Source organism: Podarcis tiliguerta, assembly GCF_965153285.1.
Source record: "Podarcis tiliguerta genome assembly, chromosome: Z".
Lineage (NCBI taxonomy): Eukaryota > Metazoa > Chordata > Lepidosauria > Squamata > Lacertidae > Podarcis > Podarcis tiliguerta.
Genome location: NC_139553.1, coordinates 32,271,752 through 32,288,907, shown reverse-complemented (window position 1 = coordinate 32,288,907; position 17,156 = coordinate 32,271,752). Strand labels below are relative to the sequence as shown.

Sequence of the window (17,156 nt, the reverse complement as noted above, 5' to 3'; positions counted from 1 at the left end):
GGACCCTGCTCCTCCTGAGCCTGGGGCCAGGACTGTAGCCTGAGAGAGAGAGGGTTGCACAGTTCCCCAATTATTATGGAGGAATTCCACACCACACATTTAAAGCTCTTACACCACTTTAAAGAGTCCAGGCTTTCCCTGAAGAATCCTGGGAACTGTAGTTTGCTAAGGGTGCTGAGAGATGTTAGATCTTTAACAAACAGAGGTTCCCAGGATGTGTTGGGTGCAGTGGCGTAGCGTGGGTTGTCAGCACCCGGGGCAAGGCAAGCAATTTGCGCCCCCCCCCTGCTGCACTGTCCCTCCCCCAGATAGTCCCTCGCTCTCTCTCTGCACCGCACCGCACCACACACCTGGCACCCTCCCCTCCACACTGGGCGGCGACCCGGCGGCTCGGATGGGATTCGCACAGCCAGCACTGCAGTGAGAGAGAGTGAGTGAGCCAGGTAGGGCAGAAAGCTGCGAGTGCCCCCCCCCCCAGGTGTTGCGCCCGGTGTGGCCGGGCCCCCCTGCACCCCCCCACGCTACGCCACTGGTTGGGTGAATCTGTGACTCTTAGTGCAACGGTTCTTTAAATATGTGGTTGTGACCACTGTCCTCATAACAGTACTGGGGTTCGGATTGCAGTGTGTGTATGTGTGTGTGTGTGTGTGTGTTGTTGTTGCAGAATGGTTTAATCATCTCATTCTCATCCTAGCACATCGTCTTCATTCAACTCTGGCTGTTGAATGAATGTTTTGTTATAATCATTATTAAGTTTAAGTGGGCTTTGGCCTCCTTCCAGACAGCAGCTTGAAAGGGAAACAGAGGAAAACTCAAATGATGACAGGAAGGCAGGGGCATCCAGCAACCAAGAGTTTTGGTTTGGATGTGATACTTTTAAAATTCCCCAAGCCATCCAGAAGCCCCAAAGGCTCGGCCCCATTTCACTCTGGTCCATCTGAGTGTCTCCTTTCCACCTATGCCTCCCCTTCCCAAAAAATTTCACAATTAAGAAATCAGAAAACAACCCCCACCTCCCTTTTGACAGAACTAGATGGAATGATTAGGCATAGCAACTCCTGCAGAGACCAAAATGTTTTAAAGGGACAATTTATCAAAAAATATATCTGCCTATAGCTCAGTCAGTAGAGTGTGAGACTCTTAATCTCAGGGTTGTGGGTTCGAGCCCCACGTTGGGCAAAATATTCCTGCATTGCAGGGGGTTGGACTAGATGACCCTTGTGGTCCCTTCCAACTCTACAATTCCATGATATCCTGTGATTAGTAGTGAACTGAGTTTTACACAGAACAGATGCATCAAAATCAACACATCCATGTAATTTGTGCCCATCAATTTAAATAGGTGTGCTGTGGAAAGGACTAATGTTGACTAATACAACCCTGATGTTTTCTGATTACCATATTTTTCGCCCTATAGGACACACTTAGTTTTTTGGGGGGAAAATAAATTTTAAAAAAATTATTTCCGACCCCAGCCCCCAGAACAGGCTGCTATCCGCAAGCCTTGCGAGCCTGGCGGGAACTCCCACAGGGCTTGCAAGGCTTGCGGACATCTGCCCGAAGCCCAGTGTGCGCTCCGGAGCGCGCCCCATGCTTCGGGCTGCAGGCTGCTGCCCGCAAGCCTTGTGAGCCCGGCGGGAACTCCCCCGGGCTCGCAAGGCTTGCGGATAGCTTCCTGAAGCCTGGAGAGCGAGAGGGGTCGGTGCACATTGACCCCTCTCGCTCTCCAGGCTTCAGCGAAAGCCTGCATTCGCCCCATAGGACGCGCACACATTTCCCCTTCATTTTTGGAGGGAGAAAAGTGTGTCCTATAGGGCGAAAAATACGGTATTTTATAAAGCGTTTCCCTCGATACCAAAAAATGGAGGCAGAGACAATTTACTGAATTGCAAAACACCAAAGCTTTATTGAATGAATGAATTGATTTATTACAGTCACAAACCAGAATATGGACTTATACAGAGATAGAGAACATGTAGATATATATGTAGGTTAATATTGAAATCTATAAGCTAAAGGTAAAGGTAAAGGGACCCCTGACCATTAGGTCCAGTCGTGACCGACTCTGGGGTTGTGGCGCTCATCTCGCTTTGTTGGCCGAGCGAGCCAGCATACAGCTTCCGGGTTATGTTGCCAGCATGACTAAGCCGCTTCTGATGATCCAGAGCAGCACACAGAAACACCGTTTACCTTCCCGCCGGAGCGGTACCTATTTATCTACTTGCACTTTGACATGCTTTCGAACTGCTAGGTTGGCAGGAGCAGGGACCGAACAACGGGAGCTCACCCCGTCGCGGGGATGCGAACTGCCAACCTTCTGATCGGCAAGTCCTAGGCTCTGTGGTTTAACCCACAGCGCTACCCGCGTCCTGATCTATAGAACACAGTAAATAATACAAATGTAAAACACTTAAAATATGTAGTTTAAGACCTTAACCACTAATTTAAAATATGGATATCAATGCTTTATTATAATTAAGGCAGGTAAAATGCTTATTACTCTTAATATTATTCATTGCTATGAGGCTTCTTGAAGCAATTCAGAATACAATCAACATTAGCAGAACAATTTTTCCTTTACAAGGACAATTTAAAGAGCAGCAATTTAAAAGTACAGTGGTACCTCATGTTACAGAAGCTTCAGGTTACAGACGCTTCAGGTTACAGACTCCGCTAACCCAGAAATAGTACCTTGGGTTAAGAACTTTATCTCAGGATGAGAACTGCAATCGTGCTGCGGCAGCAGCAGGAGGCCCCATTAGCTAAAGCAGGGGTCTGCAACCTTTAAGACAAAAAGAGCCACTTGGACCCGTTTCCGAAGGAAAAAAACCTGGGAGCCGCAAAACCATTGCGACATTTAAAACAAATATATCTCCGGAGCCGCGATCTGACAGTGGGAGGGAAGGTGACGTCGGGACGGTGCGTGACTAACGCACGCACTGCCCCCATGCGACGTCACAGCCAGTACAGCGCCCGCCACAGTGGGGAGTGTCGGGGCGCACAATGCGTGTCCTCCCCTCGCTAGTATCCGCCCCGGAGCCGCGGCAAAGGTGTAAAAGAGCCACATGCGGCTCCGGAGCCATGGGTTGCTGACCCCTGAGCTAAAGTGATGCTTCTGGTTAAGAACAGATTCAGGTTAAGAACGGACCTCCAGATCGAATTAAATTCTTACCTTATGCATTATATCTTGCACTGTCTGTTATATAATGATGCAAGAAAAAGATTTTTGGTACCTATAATGACAGGGTCCCCTGGCCAGAACCCCCTTGACATGATGTTATATCTCCTTGCAGACACAGATAAGTATGTGACCTGGCGGGTAGCACTTTTTGCAACTGCTGCTAGGAAAATTAGAGCAAATTATATAGCCGAGGTAGCCATCAACTGTAAAAAAGGTAAAGGTAAAGGTACCCCTGCCCATACGGGCCAGTCTTGACAGACTCTAGGGTTGTGCGCCCATCTCACTCAAAGAGGCCAAGGGCCAGCGCTGTCCGAAGACACTTCCAGGTCACGTGGCCAGCGTGACATCGCTGCTCTGGCGAGCCAGAGCCGCACACGGAAACGCCGTTTACCTTCCCGCTAGTAAGCAGTCCCTATTTATCTACTTGCACCCAGGGGTGCTTTCGAACTGCTAGGTTGGCAGGCGCTGGGACCGAACAGCGGGAGCGCACCCCGCCGCGGGGATTCGAACCGCCGACCTTTCGATCGGCAAGCCCTAGGCACTGAGGCTTTAACCCACAGCGCCACCCGCGTCCCTATCAACTGTAAAGGAGATGAATTTATTTGATCCTATCTATCTACCTCAGGCTATGCTCTATCTTTGTCACCAAACTCTGAGTATAAATTGCACACTGTATTAATTGATATTGTTTTTAACATTAGTGACCATGTGATGATTTTAGCTTATGAATTTTATTGTTTAATGTTTTTATTTGTACATTGGGGTACTTTTATAGCTTTGTTTAGAGTACATAATGTTTTAATAATATAAATGTTTTAAGTCTTTTTTTATCAATTCAGTATATTTTCTTTTAATTGTCAAATAATTTTGTGTACATTGGCTATGTGCAATAAAACTGACTGAGACTGAGAATTAAATTCTTAACCTGAGGTACCACTGTACTATTGCATAGGAAATAATTCTGAAACAACAGCAATGAACACAATTAGCAACAGCACACACAATTGCACAGTAAGCAAAAATTGCCACTCCGTAATTGCTGAGCCTCGAAACTTAGACTTCGGTCTTCTGTCCGTAATTGTAATCGACACTGAGCATTATGTCATCTGGAAGAAAATGAAGGAGAAAAGAGATTAATTTATGTCACATTTACTGATTCCCCAAATTTACCTGGTACCCATTAAACCATACAGGGCTGGGGTTCTATTTATGGATGCAATGACTCCTTCCAAACCTGCAGTTTGGCCCTGGAGGGAAATAGCCACGTTTGTCCTGTGGCAGGATTTCATTGCCACCCAGGAGGTCTGCATCAAGCAAGGATGCTGCAGCTACTGGGTGCGCCCTGCCTAGTTTGGAAAGTGAGTCCCACATCCCCAGGCTGTGGGTCTTACCTTCTTTGGGGCAGAAGTGAGCCAGCTCCAGAGGGACGAGAACATTCTGTAGAGAAAAGAAAATACAGTACTGGATCAGATGACTGATCTGATACTAAACGCTCCACAAATAATGGATACAAGAGAACATGGAAGCAGACCCAAGCCAGGGAAGACTTGCTTCCATCATGGGATGAGTGAATTCTATTGCCTGGCCCCAATCCCTTGCCCCAGGCGACTTCAATGGGTTCTGCAGCCTACTAGGCAGAGGTGGAAGAAGTAACACCAAGGAAGAGGCCAGGAAATGTATCCAGAATTGTCTGGCATCCCAGGGACACACATTGTGCTGTGTGCCTGATACCAGACTGTGGGAATGCTTTCGTAAGCCGCTCTGGGAGCCTCTTGGGGCTGTTAAGGTGAGATGTAAGTGTGCCAAAGGAATTAATAAATAAAGGTGAGATACTTACCTTCAGGCGACGGAGCGCCTTGGCATAGGACATCAGCGAGCCAATGCCACTGGCTGCCAGCTGCCTCTCCGCTGCAACTGGGCTTCTGGCGTAACCTCTCAGTTCCTGTGGGAAGAAAGAAGACCTCAGAATCAGGGGCTGGTCTGGGTGAAAGAGACAGACCACTGTGAAGCCCCTTACACGCTCAGAGAGAGATCCGTTTCTCAGTGTCCTCAACTGTTCTAAAATGGCAATGTCCTCCAGCCCCAAATTGTAGCTCTGCGTCAAAGGCCCTCCTTTAGCTGTTTGAGCAAGTGGGCCTTTGCTGGCTATTCCATGTGGCTAGCTTGCCTTCCAAGAGGGGAAGGGCCGAAGAGGTGCACTGCTGAGAAAGTGTATGCTAGCTGGCGGCTTTTCCATGAAAGCTTTCTAGGTAAAACAGCCACTGATGCCATCAAGATACTTACATTCATCAGCAAGTTCAGGAGCTTAGCGCTTGGGGCTTCCCAGAGGAGGCCTCCCAGCATCAGAGTATAACGTTCATCCAGTTCCTGTAGGCAATGGCAATTTTCATCCACATGGGTCCGTTGAGGAAGGGAGAGGATGTGCCAAGCAGAAGAAAGAGAGATCCAATGTTGAGCAATGGGTGCAATACTTAAAGTGTGTGAAGAAGAAATAACCATAAAAGTCAAATTTCAAAACTAACAACTTACATGTCTGTCGGCCTCAGTTTTCACCTCAACGACAGCCGCAAAGGCTGCATGCACAATCAGGCTGTGGAGCTTCATGGGCAATTTGGGCTTCATGAGGCTGGAGAGATGGAGGGGAAAGTTTCTAGACTCTGTCTCCTTGGAGTCTTCCTCATATTGAGGGGGGGCATCAAATACATTACATTCTCTTGACCTTCTAGTGAATGCATGTGTTAGCTTAATCCACTTTTTACAATCAAGCAGTGTATAAATTTTACAGGATAAAATGAATAAAGGTAAAATTAAAATAAACATACGAGGGCACTGTTTATGTGGCAGTCTACCTGGCACTTTGTAGGTCTTAGTTAATTTTCTCTCTCACATCTCCACTCATACTGTAAATAGTTGCTGCATAAATAAAGCTTTTTGAACGCAAAAAAACTCAGGAAATTGTAAGCAATTATTCCAATCTAAGTGGCAAGGTCTGGTAACACCTTTCCACATTCTGCCGCGCCCCCCCCCCCCAGCTCGTTGTCAAGCTCAAAGAACCCAGCGTACCTCAGTTGGTAAAGAGCCTCCAGTGCCATAGCAAGAACCAATTCAGGGTGGGTAAAGCACGGAATCCGTCCCATGATTTCCTGATAGAGAACAGAGGGCAGAGCGGGGGAAAGTCAGTTCCCTATGGACATCAGCTGGATTCTTCCAACCCCAAACTCAGGGCAGGAATTGGCAATTTAATGCCAAATGCCTGCATAACCCTTCTCTTGGCCAGACCCCGCCAAGCCTTCCTTCTGCCCAACATCCCCCAAATCCCGCCCCAGGTCTCCTGCCCACCTCACTCCTGGATACCTCATGCAACCTGTCACTCACCGCAATAGACTTGACGGCCAGATTTTTGGAGTACCTCAAGGTGTCCTTTTCTCTCATGCGGGCCTCCGAGCAAGTGGCCAGCACGCAAGAGAGGAACGACTCATCCTTCTCTTGTTGCTGAAAAGGCAAGAGTAAGGCTGTCAATTCATGGCGAGATGGCTTCTCTGCATCAGAGACCGCCTAAATGGGGGTATAAACAGCACTGGTGGATGGGGGTGGGTGAGGGATTTAGTATGTACTGTGCTGTTTTCTCAAATACTAACCGCACGTGAGACCACAGGCCTGACAGTCACCGAATCATCTGCAACAAGAGAAGAAGGAAAGGACATGGGGACACGTTAGTTCATTTCTACTTATTTTCCACAGTTGAGTATTAAAGCATTAAGGCCACTCCTCCTTATGCTCCAAAATGAAAATGAAGCATTTGTTCACCTGGGCGCACAGCAGCCCTGGAGTTCTTGGGCTCAGTCCTCTCCCCGAAGATCATGTCCCTCAGTCTCCTGAACCTAGAAGAGAAGGAGACGTTGTTGTTGTTGTTGTTGTTGTTGCGTGTCAAGGGCCCCCAAGACACCCCTGAATAAAAACACGGTTCACACATCATTTTTGCTTTGGTTTTTGGCATAATTTTGGCCACAACGTTATTGAATTACAGTAAGTGAGTGGTTGCTTAGGCATTGGTTAGCGACTATCTGTTCCCACTTGGAGGTAGGAACAGAACTGACAACCACACCTGTACGGAAGTCAGTAATGGTAAACAATTTTGGGGAAAGAATAAAGCTGGGAGCCAGGCTCACACCTCTCCCCAAATGCTCCCTGGGGCCCTAGCCCTTTGTCAGGGATACAGAAAAAAGCATGGCGAGCCCCTGGATTCCTTTAACGGAATACCCTTGCATCAGCAGCATTGGAGGGGCAGGCACTGCCAACCTCATCCCCTCCACCAACCAAAAAATTAACAAATGAACAGCCACACCCTAGGCCAACCCCAACCTCTCTCACCACCAAAGAAACACAAATGAACAGCACGAGCAACACTGACACCAAACCCTACATACATTAAGCAAAATAGAAACATCGCCACCTGACCACCCCCCACCCCACCCCACCCATCTCCCCCCCAATGTCTCAACAAATAAAACTGATATGCAAAAATGTTGCATGGAAAAAATACAAGAGACATTACACATACTTCTGTAAAACAAGAAAATCTTTAATAAAAAACCAAAACAAAAGAAACCCAATGCCTAACTGCAACCTTACAATTTGTGACGATTTGCTATGCAGTAGGCAAACCCAAATGGCCACAGCCAATCAGCCAAATAGTAAAATTCCTACCAGGCCCCTGCTCCAAAGCAGACGACCCCATGACAGGCATAGAAAGGTCAACGCAAACAAACCCTAATTAAAGGGACGGTGGGCGGGTAATCCGATGTGCACAGCGAAAAGAGGAAGTTCAACGCTGTGCACAGGTACCTATATAGCACCCCCATCAATCAAATAAAATGGCAACCATCAATTTTCCCAAGCAACATTGGGGGTGCCCAATCAAATTTGTGGCCATCCAAACTGACCCGCCCAGCAACAGGGGATGTCATGGTTGCTCCCACTGCAACACGTGCTCTCCATGAAGGAGAACCCGCTTTGTTATACCGCCCTATACCAGCAGGTCTCAGTTAAAACCGGTGCTTTTTTTCTTGGGGATGCAGGGGTACGCATACCCCTAAACATTTTTTGAATCTTTGCATTTACTGTACTGCATTTATTTCCCCCGATTTGAACTATAAAATGGTGATTTTCTTGAGTCAAAATGAGATTACCCCTAAACATTTTTTTAAAGGAAAAAAAAGCACTGGTTGCAATATAAAAATCACAATATAAAAACACAAAATGCATAATAAAGGTTAAAAACAACCCAGTAAACCCCCCTCCCCAGCACATCTCAAAAGCTGAGACAGAAGCCTACAACCAAAATGGGTTTGTGTGTGTGTGTGTGTGTGTGTGTGTAAGAGAAGACGGAGTCTTTGCAGCGTAGCAATAACACAAACACGCTACTTCGGCTGCAGGAACATCGTATCAACGAGGAAATTTGGTGTTGTTGCATCTCCTCGGGTATTTGTTGATTTGTTAGCACGTGGAGTTGTTGTTGTGGAGGTAGAGTTTGACGAGGTTTCTGGTTATTTGTACCCTAGGTGCCCACTCACGCACAAAAACAAATCTCACTGCAGCCAACCAAAGACCACCACTAACACCCTAGGTCAGCCCCCCGCAACCTCGCACCACCAAGGAAATGCAACAAGTGAATAATAAGTGAACCCACAAAAACACAAAGTAGAAAAGAAGCATTGCCACCCGACCCCCCCTCTTCCCCGACCCCCTTTTCTTCCAAACCTAACACTGCAGGCAACACTAATGTCTCACAACAAATGAAACTGATCCGTAGAAAACACAACTTGAAAAAAGAGACAATGCCCTTTTTTTTTTGTAAAATACTCACAACCAAGGTGAGTAAGTGAACCCACAAATACACTAAGCAGAATAGAAGCATTGCCACCCGACCCCCCCTCTCCCCCGACCCCCTTTTCTTCCAAACCTAACACTGCAGGCAACACTAATGTCTTACAACAAATGAAACTGATCCGTAGAAAACACAACTTGAAAAAAGAGACAATGCCCTTTTTTTTGGTAAAATACTCACAACCAAGGTGAGTAAGTGAACCCACAAATACACTAAGCAGAATAGAAGCATTGCCACCCAACCCCCTCTCCCCCTCTCCCCCCGACCCCCTTTTCTTCCAAACCTAACACTGCAGGCAACACTAATGTCTCACGACAAATGAAACTGATCCGTAGAAAACACAGCTTGAAAAAAGAGACAATGCATTTTTTAAAAAAAATCTTTATTATTATTTTAAAAACCAATAAGGAAAGGAGCAAGAAGGAATTATCCAAAATGATCACGGACTTGGAGAGAAAGGTGAGAGAGGGAGAGCTTTGAATCATCTGATTTCAGAACGCTGGTGGGAACTTAATCAGTTTCTGAAATTTGCAAGCACCTGATGCTCAAAGGACAAGTAGCCTGCCGGGCTGGGAAGCAGATTACACCAATTGTTGGAGGAGAAAAACGGCATCTTTTACCATTACCGAACATCGCTATATAGAGCTTCCATGAACAGAGGCACTCTACCTCTGGAGCCAACTGCTAGAGGACAAGCCGCAGGAGCGGGCTACCGCTTGCGAGTTTTACAGGACACATCTGTTTTAACTAGATGGTCTTTCCCTCTGATCCAGGGCTCTCTCCGTGTTTTTTATGCACCCACAGACCCCAAAGGGCTCTCCACAGGAACACAGTAGTGCACCTCATGTTTTTGGGGGGGATTCCAACACTCCCGACCACCACCCCACCACCCCCGGCAAAGCAAAGAGAAGGGAAACATTTCCCGCGTTTAAAAGAACGCTCAGCATAATGCTTTTAGGAAAACCCTGCCCAGCCTGGAGAACTAAGGGGGCTTCTAGGAGGGTCGTCAAAGCATCAAGGCATAGACGAGCCGAAGAATGCGATTAAAACTCTCTTAGTCAGTGGCGTAGCGTCGGTTGTCAGCACCCGGGGCAAGGCAAGTAATTTGCGCTCCCTAACCCGTGGATTTGCGCCCCCTAACCCTAACCCCCAGATGTTGCGCCCGGTGCGGCCGGCCTCCGCTGCACCCCCCACGCTACGCCGCTGCTCTTAGTGCCAGAGTGACTGACAGGAAGACTGACAGCGCGTCCGAAGAGTTGAGAAACGGAGAAGCGGTAGAGCGAGGGCGGGGGTGTATAGTGGTTAGAATTATGGACTAGGAGACCCGAGTGCGAATCCCCACTCAGTCACGAAGTGCGCTGTTTGATATTGGGTCCAGGCACTCCCATCCTAGCCTGCCGAACAGGTTTGTTGTGAGGGGAGAAACAGGGGGAAAGGCAAGCCATAAAGACCACCTTAAACTGCTTGGATGCAAAGTGGGCTATGAATGTAATAAAAAGCATCCAAAAAATAATAATCATGGAAGGTACCCCGGGGGATCATCTAGTTCCAACCCCCTTCAAGGCAGGAATATGCAGCTGTACCTTATGGGTATCGAACCTGCATCCTTGGCGCTAACGGCAGCTCGCTCTAAGCAGAGGAGCTACAATGAGATTGAGGGAGAATGGGACGGCAGGGAAAGCGGGGCGCGCGCGAAGAGAAGTTAAGCTCTTCGGGGAAATGTTAAATTTCATGGGGATGCTGGCCGTGTGGGGGACCCCAAGCCCTCGCTCCAGAAAAGAAGAGGCAGAAGAAATCCTACTTACATATTGACGATGCTGGCCATCTCTTCAGGTGAAATCCGCTCCGGTTTAAAATAAACTCCTGAAAAATCCTCACGCAACAGTAACTCCGAACCCTACTGCTACTCCTCTCTGTCTAAAATGTCCAGCAAAATATGTGCATGAAATATCCAAATGATAAATGAAATGATAAAGTTGAAGCAAATAAAATAAAAGTTGAAGAAAATAAAAGAAAAGTCTACACCTATCTCCCCTGTTGGCCGCTCGCTCACTCGCTCCGTAGCTAGCAGGATTGCTTGCTGCTCCGTCCCACTTCTATCTCAGCCAACTCCTCCCAACTAACTCGCGAAGGAGATGTGGAACTGCTGTCTTTTATGCAGGCAGCAATAGATGTCACAGAGATGGGCAGGACACTGTTTCCATGGCAACCCACCCACCTTGACCCTGAACAAATCTCCCCCCTCTTTAGTTCCGATGTTTTCTCCCTCACTTTGGGACACTTGCTGTTTGCAGCTTTGCAGATCCCTTTTAATCACAAACCAGCTCATACATTTTCTTGCAACTTTTCTAAAGAAAACATTTTTTGAAATACAGTAGAGAACTCATACCTCCTGATCCTAGTGAGGACTTGCTTTGCATGCAGGAGATCCCAGGTTCACTCCAGGCTCTCCACCAGACAGGGCTGGAAATGCCCCCTGTTTGAAAACCCCGCAGAGCTGCTGCCAGTCAGTGTAGGCAGTGCTAGGCTAGATTGACTCTGTAAAGTGCAACTTCCCCAGTATGCTCCTCTTATACTATTTATCGAAACGCAAGCAAGTTACCTTATTAACAAGTTGTGAGAGTTCATTCATGACTTTTAACAAACAGCATAAACAATTTTATTATTTTCATGTAAGTACAGAAATCCTGAATATTAAAGGAAGGAAACTTTCCGCCTCTGCAATAAAGGCAGCTGCACTGCCAGTTGAGCTGTCCCGATGTCAATTGAAACAGACTCTCCAAAGTTTCAAAGGTGAAAAGGGAATTTTGAGCATCTGAGCACAACTGTGCCATCTTCTGCATTAACGTGAAGTGCAGAAAGTTGGAAGACCAGGCATCGGACTTCCTGTTTCAAAGGTGGAAAGGGAATTTTGAGCATCTGAGCGCAACTGGGCTGTCTTCTGAGTTAACGTGAAGTGCAGAAAGTTATTTCCTTGAGCAGGGGTAGGCAACCTAAGGCCCGGGGGCCGGATCCGGCCCAATCGCCTTCTAAATCCGGTCCGTGGATGGTCAGGGAATCAGTGTGTTTTTACACGGGTAGAATGTGTCCTTTTATTTAAAATGCATCTCTGGGTTATTTGTGGGGCATAGGAATTAGTTCATTCCTCCCCCCTCCAAAATATAGTCTGCCCCCCCCCCAAGGTCTGAGGGACAGTGGACCAGCCCCCTGCTGAAAAAGTTTGCTGACCCCTGACTTACATTCTAAGCTTCATGAGTGCAACGTGCAACTTATGCACAAGGTTTAGACATAGGAATATGCCTTATGCTGCATCAGACCATTGTGAAAATCCAGCTTAGCACTGACTACATTGACTCACTGGCAGAAGAAGAGGAGTGCGGGGGGAGCGCACCACCCCCGGCAGTGCGATCCTGGTGGGGTTTCATGACGGCTGTCCCCCCCCCCCGCCTGCGCTGGGTGCCCCGCCCCCGCGGGCAACGTGTCCCACCCCCAGGACGCATGCCCTGCACCTTGGGGGGCATTTGTGGGGCATAGGAATTAGTTCATCCCCCCCAAAAAATACACAGTGGTACCTCGGGTTAAGAACTTAATTCGTTCCGGAGGTCTGTTCTTAACCTGAAACTGTTCTTAACCTGAAGCACCACTTCAGGTTAACCTGAAGCACCACTTCAGGTTAACCTGAAGCACCACCTGAGGTACCACTGTAATCTGCCACCCCCCACGGCTGAAAAAGGTTGCTGACCTCTGGCCTTGAGCCTCCTCAGTCTTCAGGACTGGCGCAGGGGCTGTGCGTTTCAGGGTACCAGCCAAGGCCCGTGCCCCAATATTTATTGCTGATTCTATTGAATCCATCAGTATATTGTTGTGAAGTGACCTGACATTTTTAATGAGGTGCAATATAGGTTCGCCTTACATCTTTACAGTGGTACCTCAGGTTAAGTACTTAATTCTTAACCTGAAACTGTTCTTAACCTGAAGCACCACTTTAGCTATTGGGGCCTCCTGCTGCCGCCGCGCCACCGGAGCCTGATTTCTGTTCTTATCCTGAAGCAAAGTTCTTAACTTGAAGCACTATTTCTGGGTTAGCGGAGTGTGTAACCTGAAGCATATGTAACCTGAAGCGTATGTAACCCGAGGTACCACTGTATTATTATTATTATTAACAATAACAATAATAACAATAATAATAGTGGGACGCGGGTGGCGCTGTGGGTAAAACCTCAGCGCCTAGGACTTGCTGATCGCATGGTCGGCGGTTCGAATCCCCGTGGTGGGGTGCGCTCCCGTCGTTCGGTCCCAGCGCATGCCAACCTAGCAGTTCGAAAGCACCTTCGGGTGCAAGTAGATAAATAGGGACCGCTTACCAGCGGGAAGGTAAACGGCGTTCCGTGTGCTGCGCTGGCTCGCCAGATGCAGCTTGTCACGCTGGCCACGTGACCCGGAAGTGTCTCCGGACAGTGCTGGCCCCCGGCCTCTTGAGTGAGATGAGCGCACAACCCTAGAGTCTGGCAAGACTGGCCCGTACGGGCAGGGGTACCTTTACCTTTACCTTTACCTCAGGTTACAGACGCTTCAGGTTACAGGCACTTCAGGTTACAGACTCCGCTAACCCAGAAATACAGTCATACCTCGGGTTACAGATGCTTCAGGTTGCATTTTTTTTGGGTTGCACACCGCCGAAACCCGGAAGTACAGGAACGGGTTACATCTGGGTTTCAGCGGTTGCGCATGCGTAGAAGTGCCAGGTCACAACCCGCGTGTGCACAGACACGCCGCTGCGAGTTTCGTCTGCCGCAGGTTGCGAATGTGCATCCCGCTCGGATCATGTTCGCAACCTGAGCGTCCACTGTAGTACCTTGGGTTAAGAATTTTGCTTCAGGATGAGAACAGAAATTGTGCGGCGCAGCAGCAGCAGGAGGCCCTATTAGCTAAAGTGGTACTTCAGGTTAAGAACAGTTTCAGGTTAAGAACGGACCTCCGGAACGAATTAAGTTCTTGACCCGAGGTACCACTGTAAATTGCACAGAAGAATTCCATGTTGCCTGTGGGAGCGGCTGGGTAGAACTCTTTGCAGCTGCATGATCCATGCATTTGATCTACTGTATAACCAACTGGTAAAGCTTCATAATTGGTTCTGGCTTCGTGTAGGAGATTGAATGCATTCTTCTATTTCTTCAACCCTGTTTTCCACCCTCACCCCCCCCCTCCTATACTTGGATGGTGCTGACTACTCATCTCCGAAGAGTGAAATGTTTATGAGTACTGCAGATCTAGTCTCAGATGTTAAACCTTTCCCCAGACAGTGTGCTTAACTGAATAACCCTGAAAGACAGGGGAGAATGTGACCCTCTAGATTGGACATTTATTTTGACTAATATGTGCTTTTCATTCACACTCCCTTCTCATACAATTTTTGCTGCACGGCAGAATTCCATTGCTTCTTGTTTGGGGTAGCACAGATTAGGCAAGTTTTCTTTTAAAGACCGACAGAATCAAATCTCTCCTGGACCTCTAGGTTTTTGTAAATACAGTAGTTGCTTTCATATTGGCTTCTGAAGTGAAAAAATGTTTTTAGTGCTCAGTTTGTGTGTGAAGAGGCATATTGTTTCAAAATCTGCTCCCCCCCCCCTTACCCTTCCCTGTCCTTTTCCATTTTTGTGTGTTGTGTTGTTAACACTGTAAGATTCCAGCAGGTACTGTCTTGTTTTACTTGACAGTAAAGGAGCCTTCTTTGGCTGACAAGCAGGGTACAAATGCTCCAAATAAGAAAATAAAATATATAAATACCAATTCGCTTATCGATCTTATTTCAAGAGGCAGCAAGAGACTCCTTCTTGGGGTACGCACTTTAATCTGACGGTGCTGGTTCATCTTAACGCAGAACTCAACAATGCAGCCTTGGTGAAATACAAGCAGCTCATTAGCAAGGGTACTGGAGATTATCATGGTTTGTAGCAGATTTGGGAAATGGACCTGCAATTGCAAATCGATTTGCGCAAGTGGGATCAAACTCGGACCAAAAAGCTCTGTTGAAAACAATACCAGCCAGGATTCAGGAGGCTGTGCTTAATGTTCTCCTGACACGGCATCGGACAGGACTTTGGCTGTAGAGTCAGGATTTCTGCTCTTGGGTCTTTAGTATATTATCTGCTATCAAAGTCGTGTCTTACAGACACCTTTGTCTCTCCTAAGTGCCTTGCATCCTGATATCAAACAAAAAGCATTAGTATCCACACACACCCTCACTCTGTGTGTGCTTTTTAAGTAAACCTGTGAGACTGTCTTGTTTTCAAGCCACTTTGTTTTATTCCAAGAGGCAGCAAGGGATGTGCACTCAAAGGTTAAGATGATGGTGATGACGATAATGATAGAATTTATATATCCCCAGTTAAACCAAAGACTGTGCATAGATAAGAAGGTATCGCAAAAGAAACATCTAAATTTGAAAAAGCATTAACCCATAATAAAGGAAAACACATATCATGAATTTATGACTATTAGAATGGGAAGTAAAAGAAGAACAAGTTAAAAGTTGTAATGGTAAGATTTGGGATACAATATTTACATGGAATAATGGGAAAGATTATGGAGGACAGATATAAAATTCACGGCATGCTATAACCTCAGAGAAAATACCATGAAGATGTTATACAGATGGCATCACACTCCTCTAAAACTTGCAAAAATGTATAAAGGCAGATTGCCAATATGTTGGACATGTAAAAAAGATACAGAATCATATTTCTATATGTGGTGGAACTGCGAAGCTATCCGTGAATTTTGGAATAACATTTATAGTGAATTAAAAAAACTATTCAAACTTATATCTGTGAATTTTGGAATAACATTTATAGTGAATTAAAAAAACTATTCAAACTTACATTTCAAAAAAGACCAGAAATTTTCCTGTTAGGTATATTACCAATGGAAATAAAAATATATATATAAGACCATTGTTTATGTATGCAATCACGGCAGCCAGAATAATAGTGGCAAGAAATTGGAAGAATGAAATCTTACCAATGATTACAGAGTGGCAAACTCTTATGATAGAATACCTGCAACTAGGAAAACTGACTGGAAAAATTAAAGGAGTGTCAAACCAGAAGATATATAGGGAATGGAAAATATTTAAGGAATATTTAAAAATGTATTGTATGAACAATAAGATACTTGCAGAAATAGAGGTACACTGGTGACCAAGAATTACATAAAATACAATAGTGGATTATGTATACATACACAAGACAAAATAATAGGAATCTGTGCAAGGAATACAGATAATAAAAGTAGTATAATGAGAACTATTGGAAGTTATATATTTTAATCTGTCATGTAAGTGTAATATATTGTATTTGTTTACATTTGTTCCTTTATCTTTTCTTAATTCATTGTTTCTATTCATTTGTATCATTTTCTGTTTAATATGTTATGTAACCCATGTATATTTGTCTATGTGAAAATTAATAAAGATTTTCTTAAAAAAAAAAAAGAATTTCTGTATCCCAACCTTCCTCCTGAAGGAGCCTAAAGTGGCAAACAAACACACTTTTTCTTAAGTAATTCCAAAACAACCAAAACATTCTAAAAACAGTTAAAAACATCTGTCAGGTCATTTGTCAGGGATTATTTTGAGTTGCAATTCCTGCATCGCAGGGGGTTGGAATGGATGACCTGGGGGGGGGTCCCTTCCAACTCTATAATTCTGTGATTCCATGATCTGAAAAATATTTGTCAAAGTGAATCAGACTTCTGAGTACTTCCTCCTTGCCCCAAAGTGGAACTATGGTAACCACAAAACTCCCCTCTAATTAGTGCTATAAGGGACATAACTCAGGGTCCCATGTTTGTAGAATCATAGAATTTTAGGACTGGAAGGGACGAGGGTCATCTAGTCCAGCCCCCTGCAATGCAGGAATCTTTTGCCCATTGAAACCACAACCCTAAGATTTAAGAGTCTGATGCTCTACTGACTGAGCTGTCTATCTTCCAACATGTCGAAATAGGACTACAGTGGTACCTTGGTTCTGAAACTTAATCCATTCCGGAAGTCTGTTCTAAAACCAAAATGTTCCAAAACCAAATTGC

At 46.0% G+C, this 17,156-nt stretch overlaps 1 protein-coding gene across 1 annotated transcript; it reads right to left on the bottom strand.

The window, feature by feature from the left end:
* Window positions 1-1,884: 1,884 nt before the first annotated feature.
* LOC310669847 (uncharacterized protein) lies at window positions 1,885-11,324 on the bottom strand. Its single transcript, XM_083424283.1, has 12 exons — window positions 10,874-11,324; window positions 6,989-7,062; window positions 6,820-6,857; window positions 6,557-6,673; window positions 6,245-6,324; window positions 5,711-5,807; window positions 5,465-5,548; window positions 5,019-5,123; window positions 4,573-4,618; window positions 3,764-4,287; window positions 3,103-3,384; window positions 1,885-2,762 (listed from the first exon to the last, which is right to left on the bottom strand). Exons 1-10 carry the CDS (start codon window positions 10,891-10,893, stop codon window positions 4,235-4,237), a joined length of 714 nt encoding a protein of 237 aa, XP_083280409.1. The 5' UTR covers window positions 10,894-11,324; the 3' UTR covers window positions 1,885-2,762; window positions 3,103-3,384; window positions 3,764-4,234.
* Between the last annotated feature and the right edge of the window lie 5,832 nt (window positions 11,325-17,156).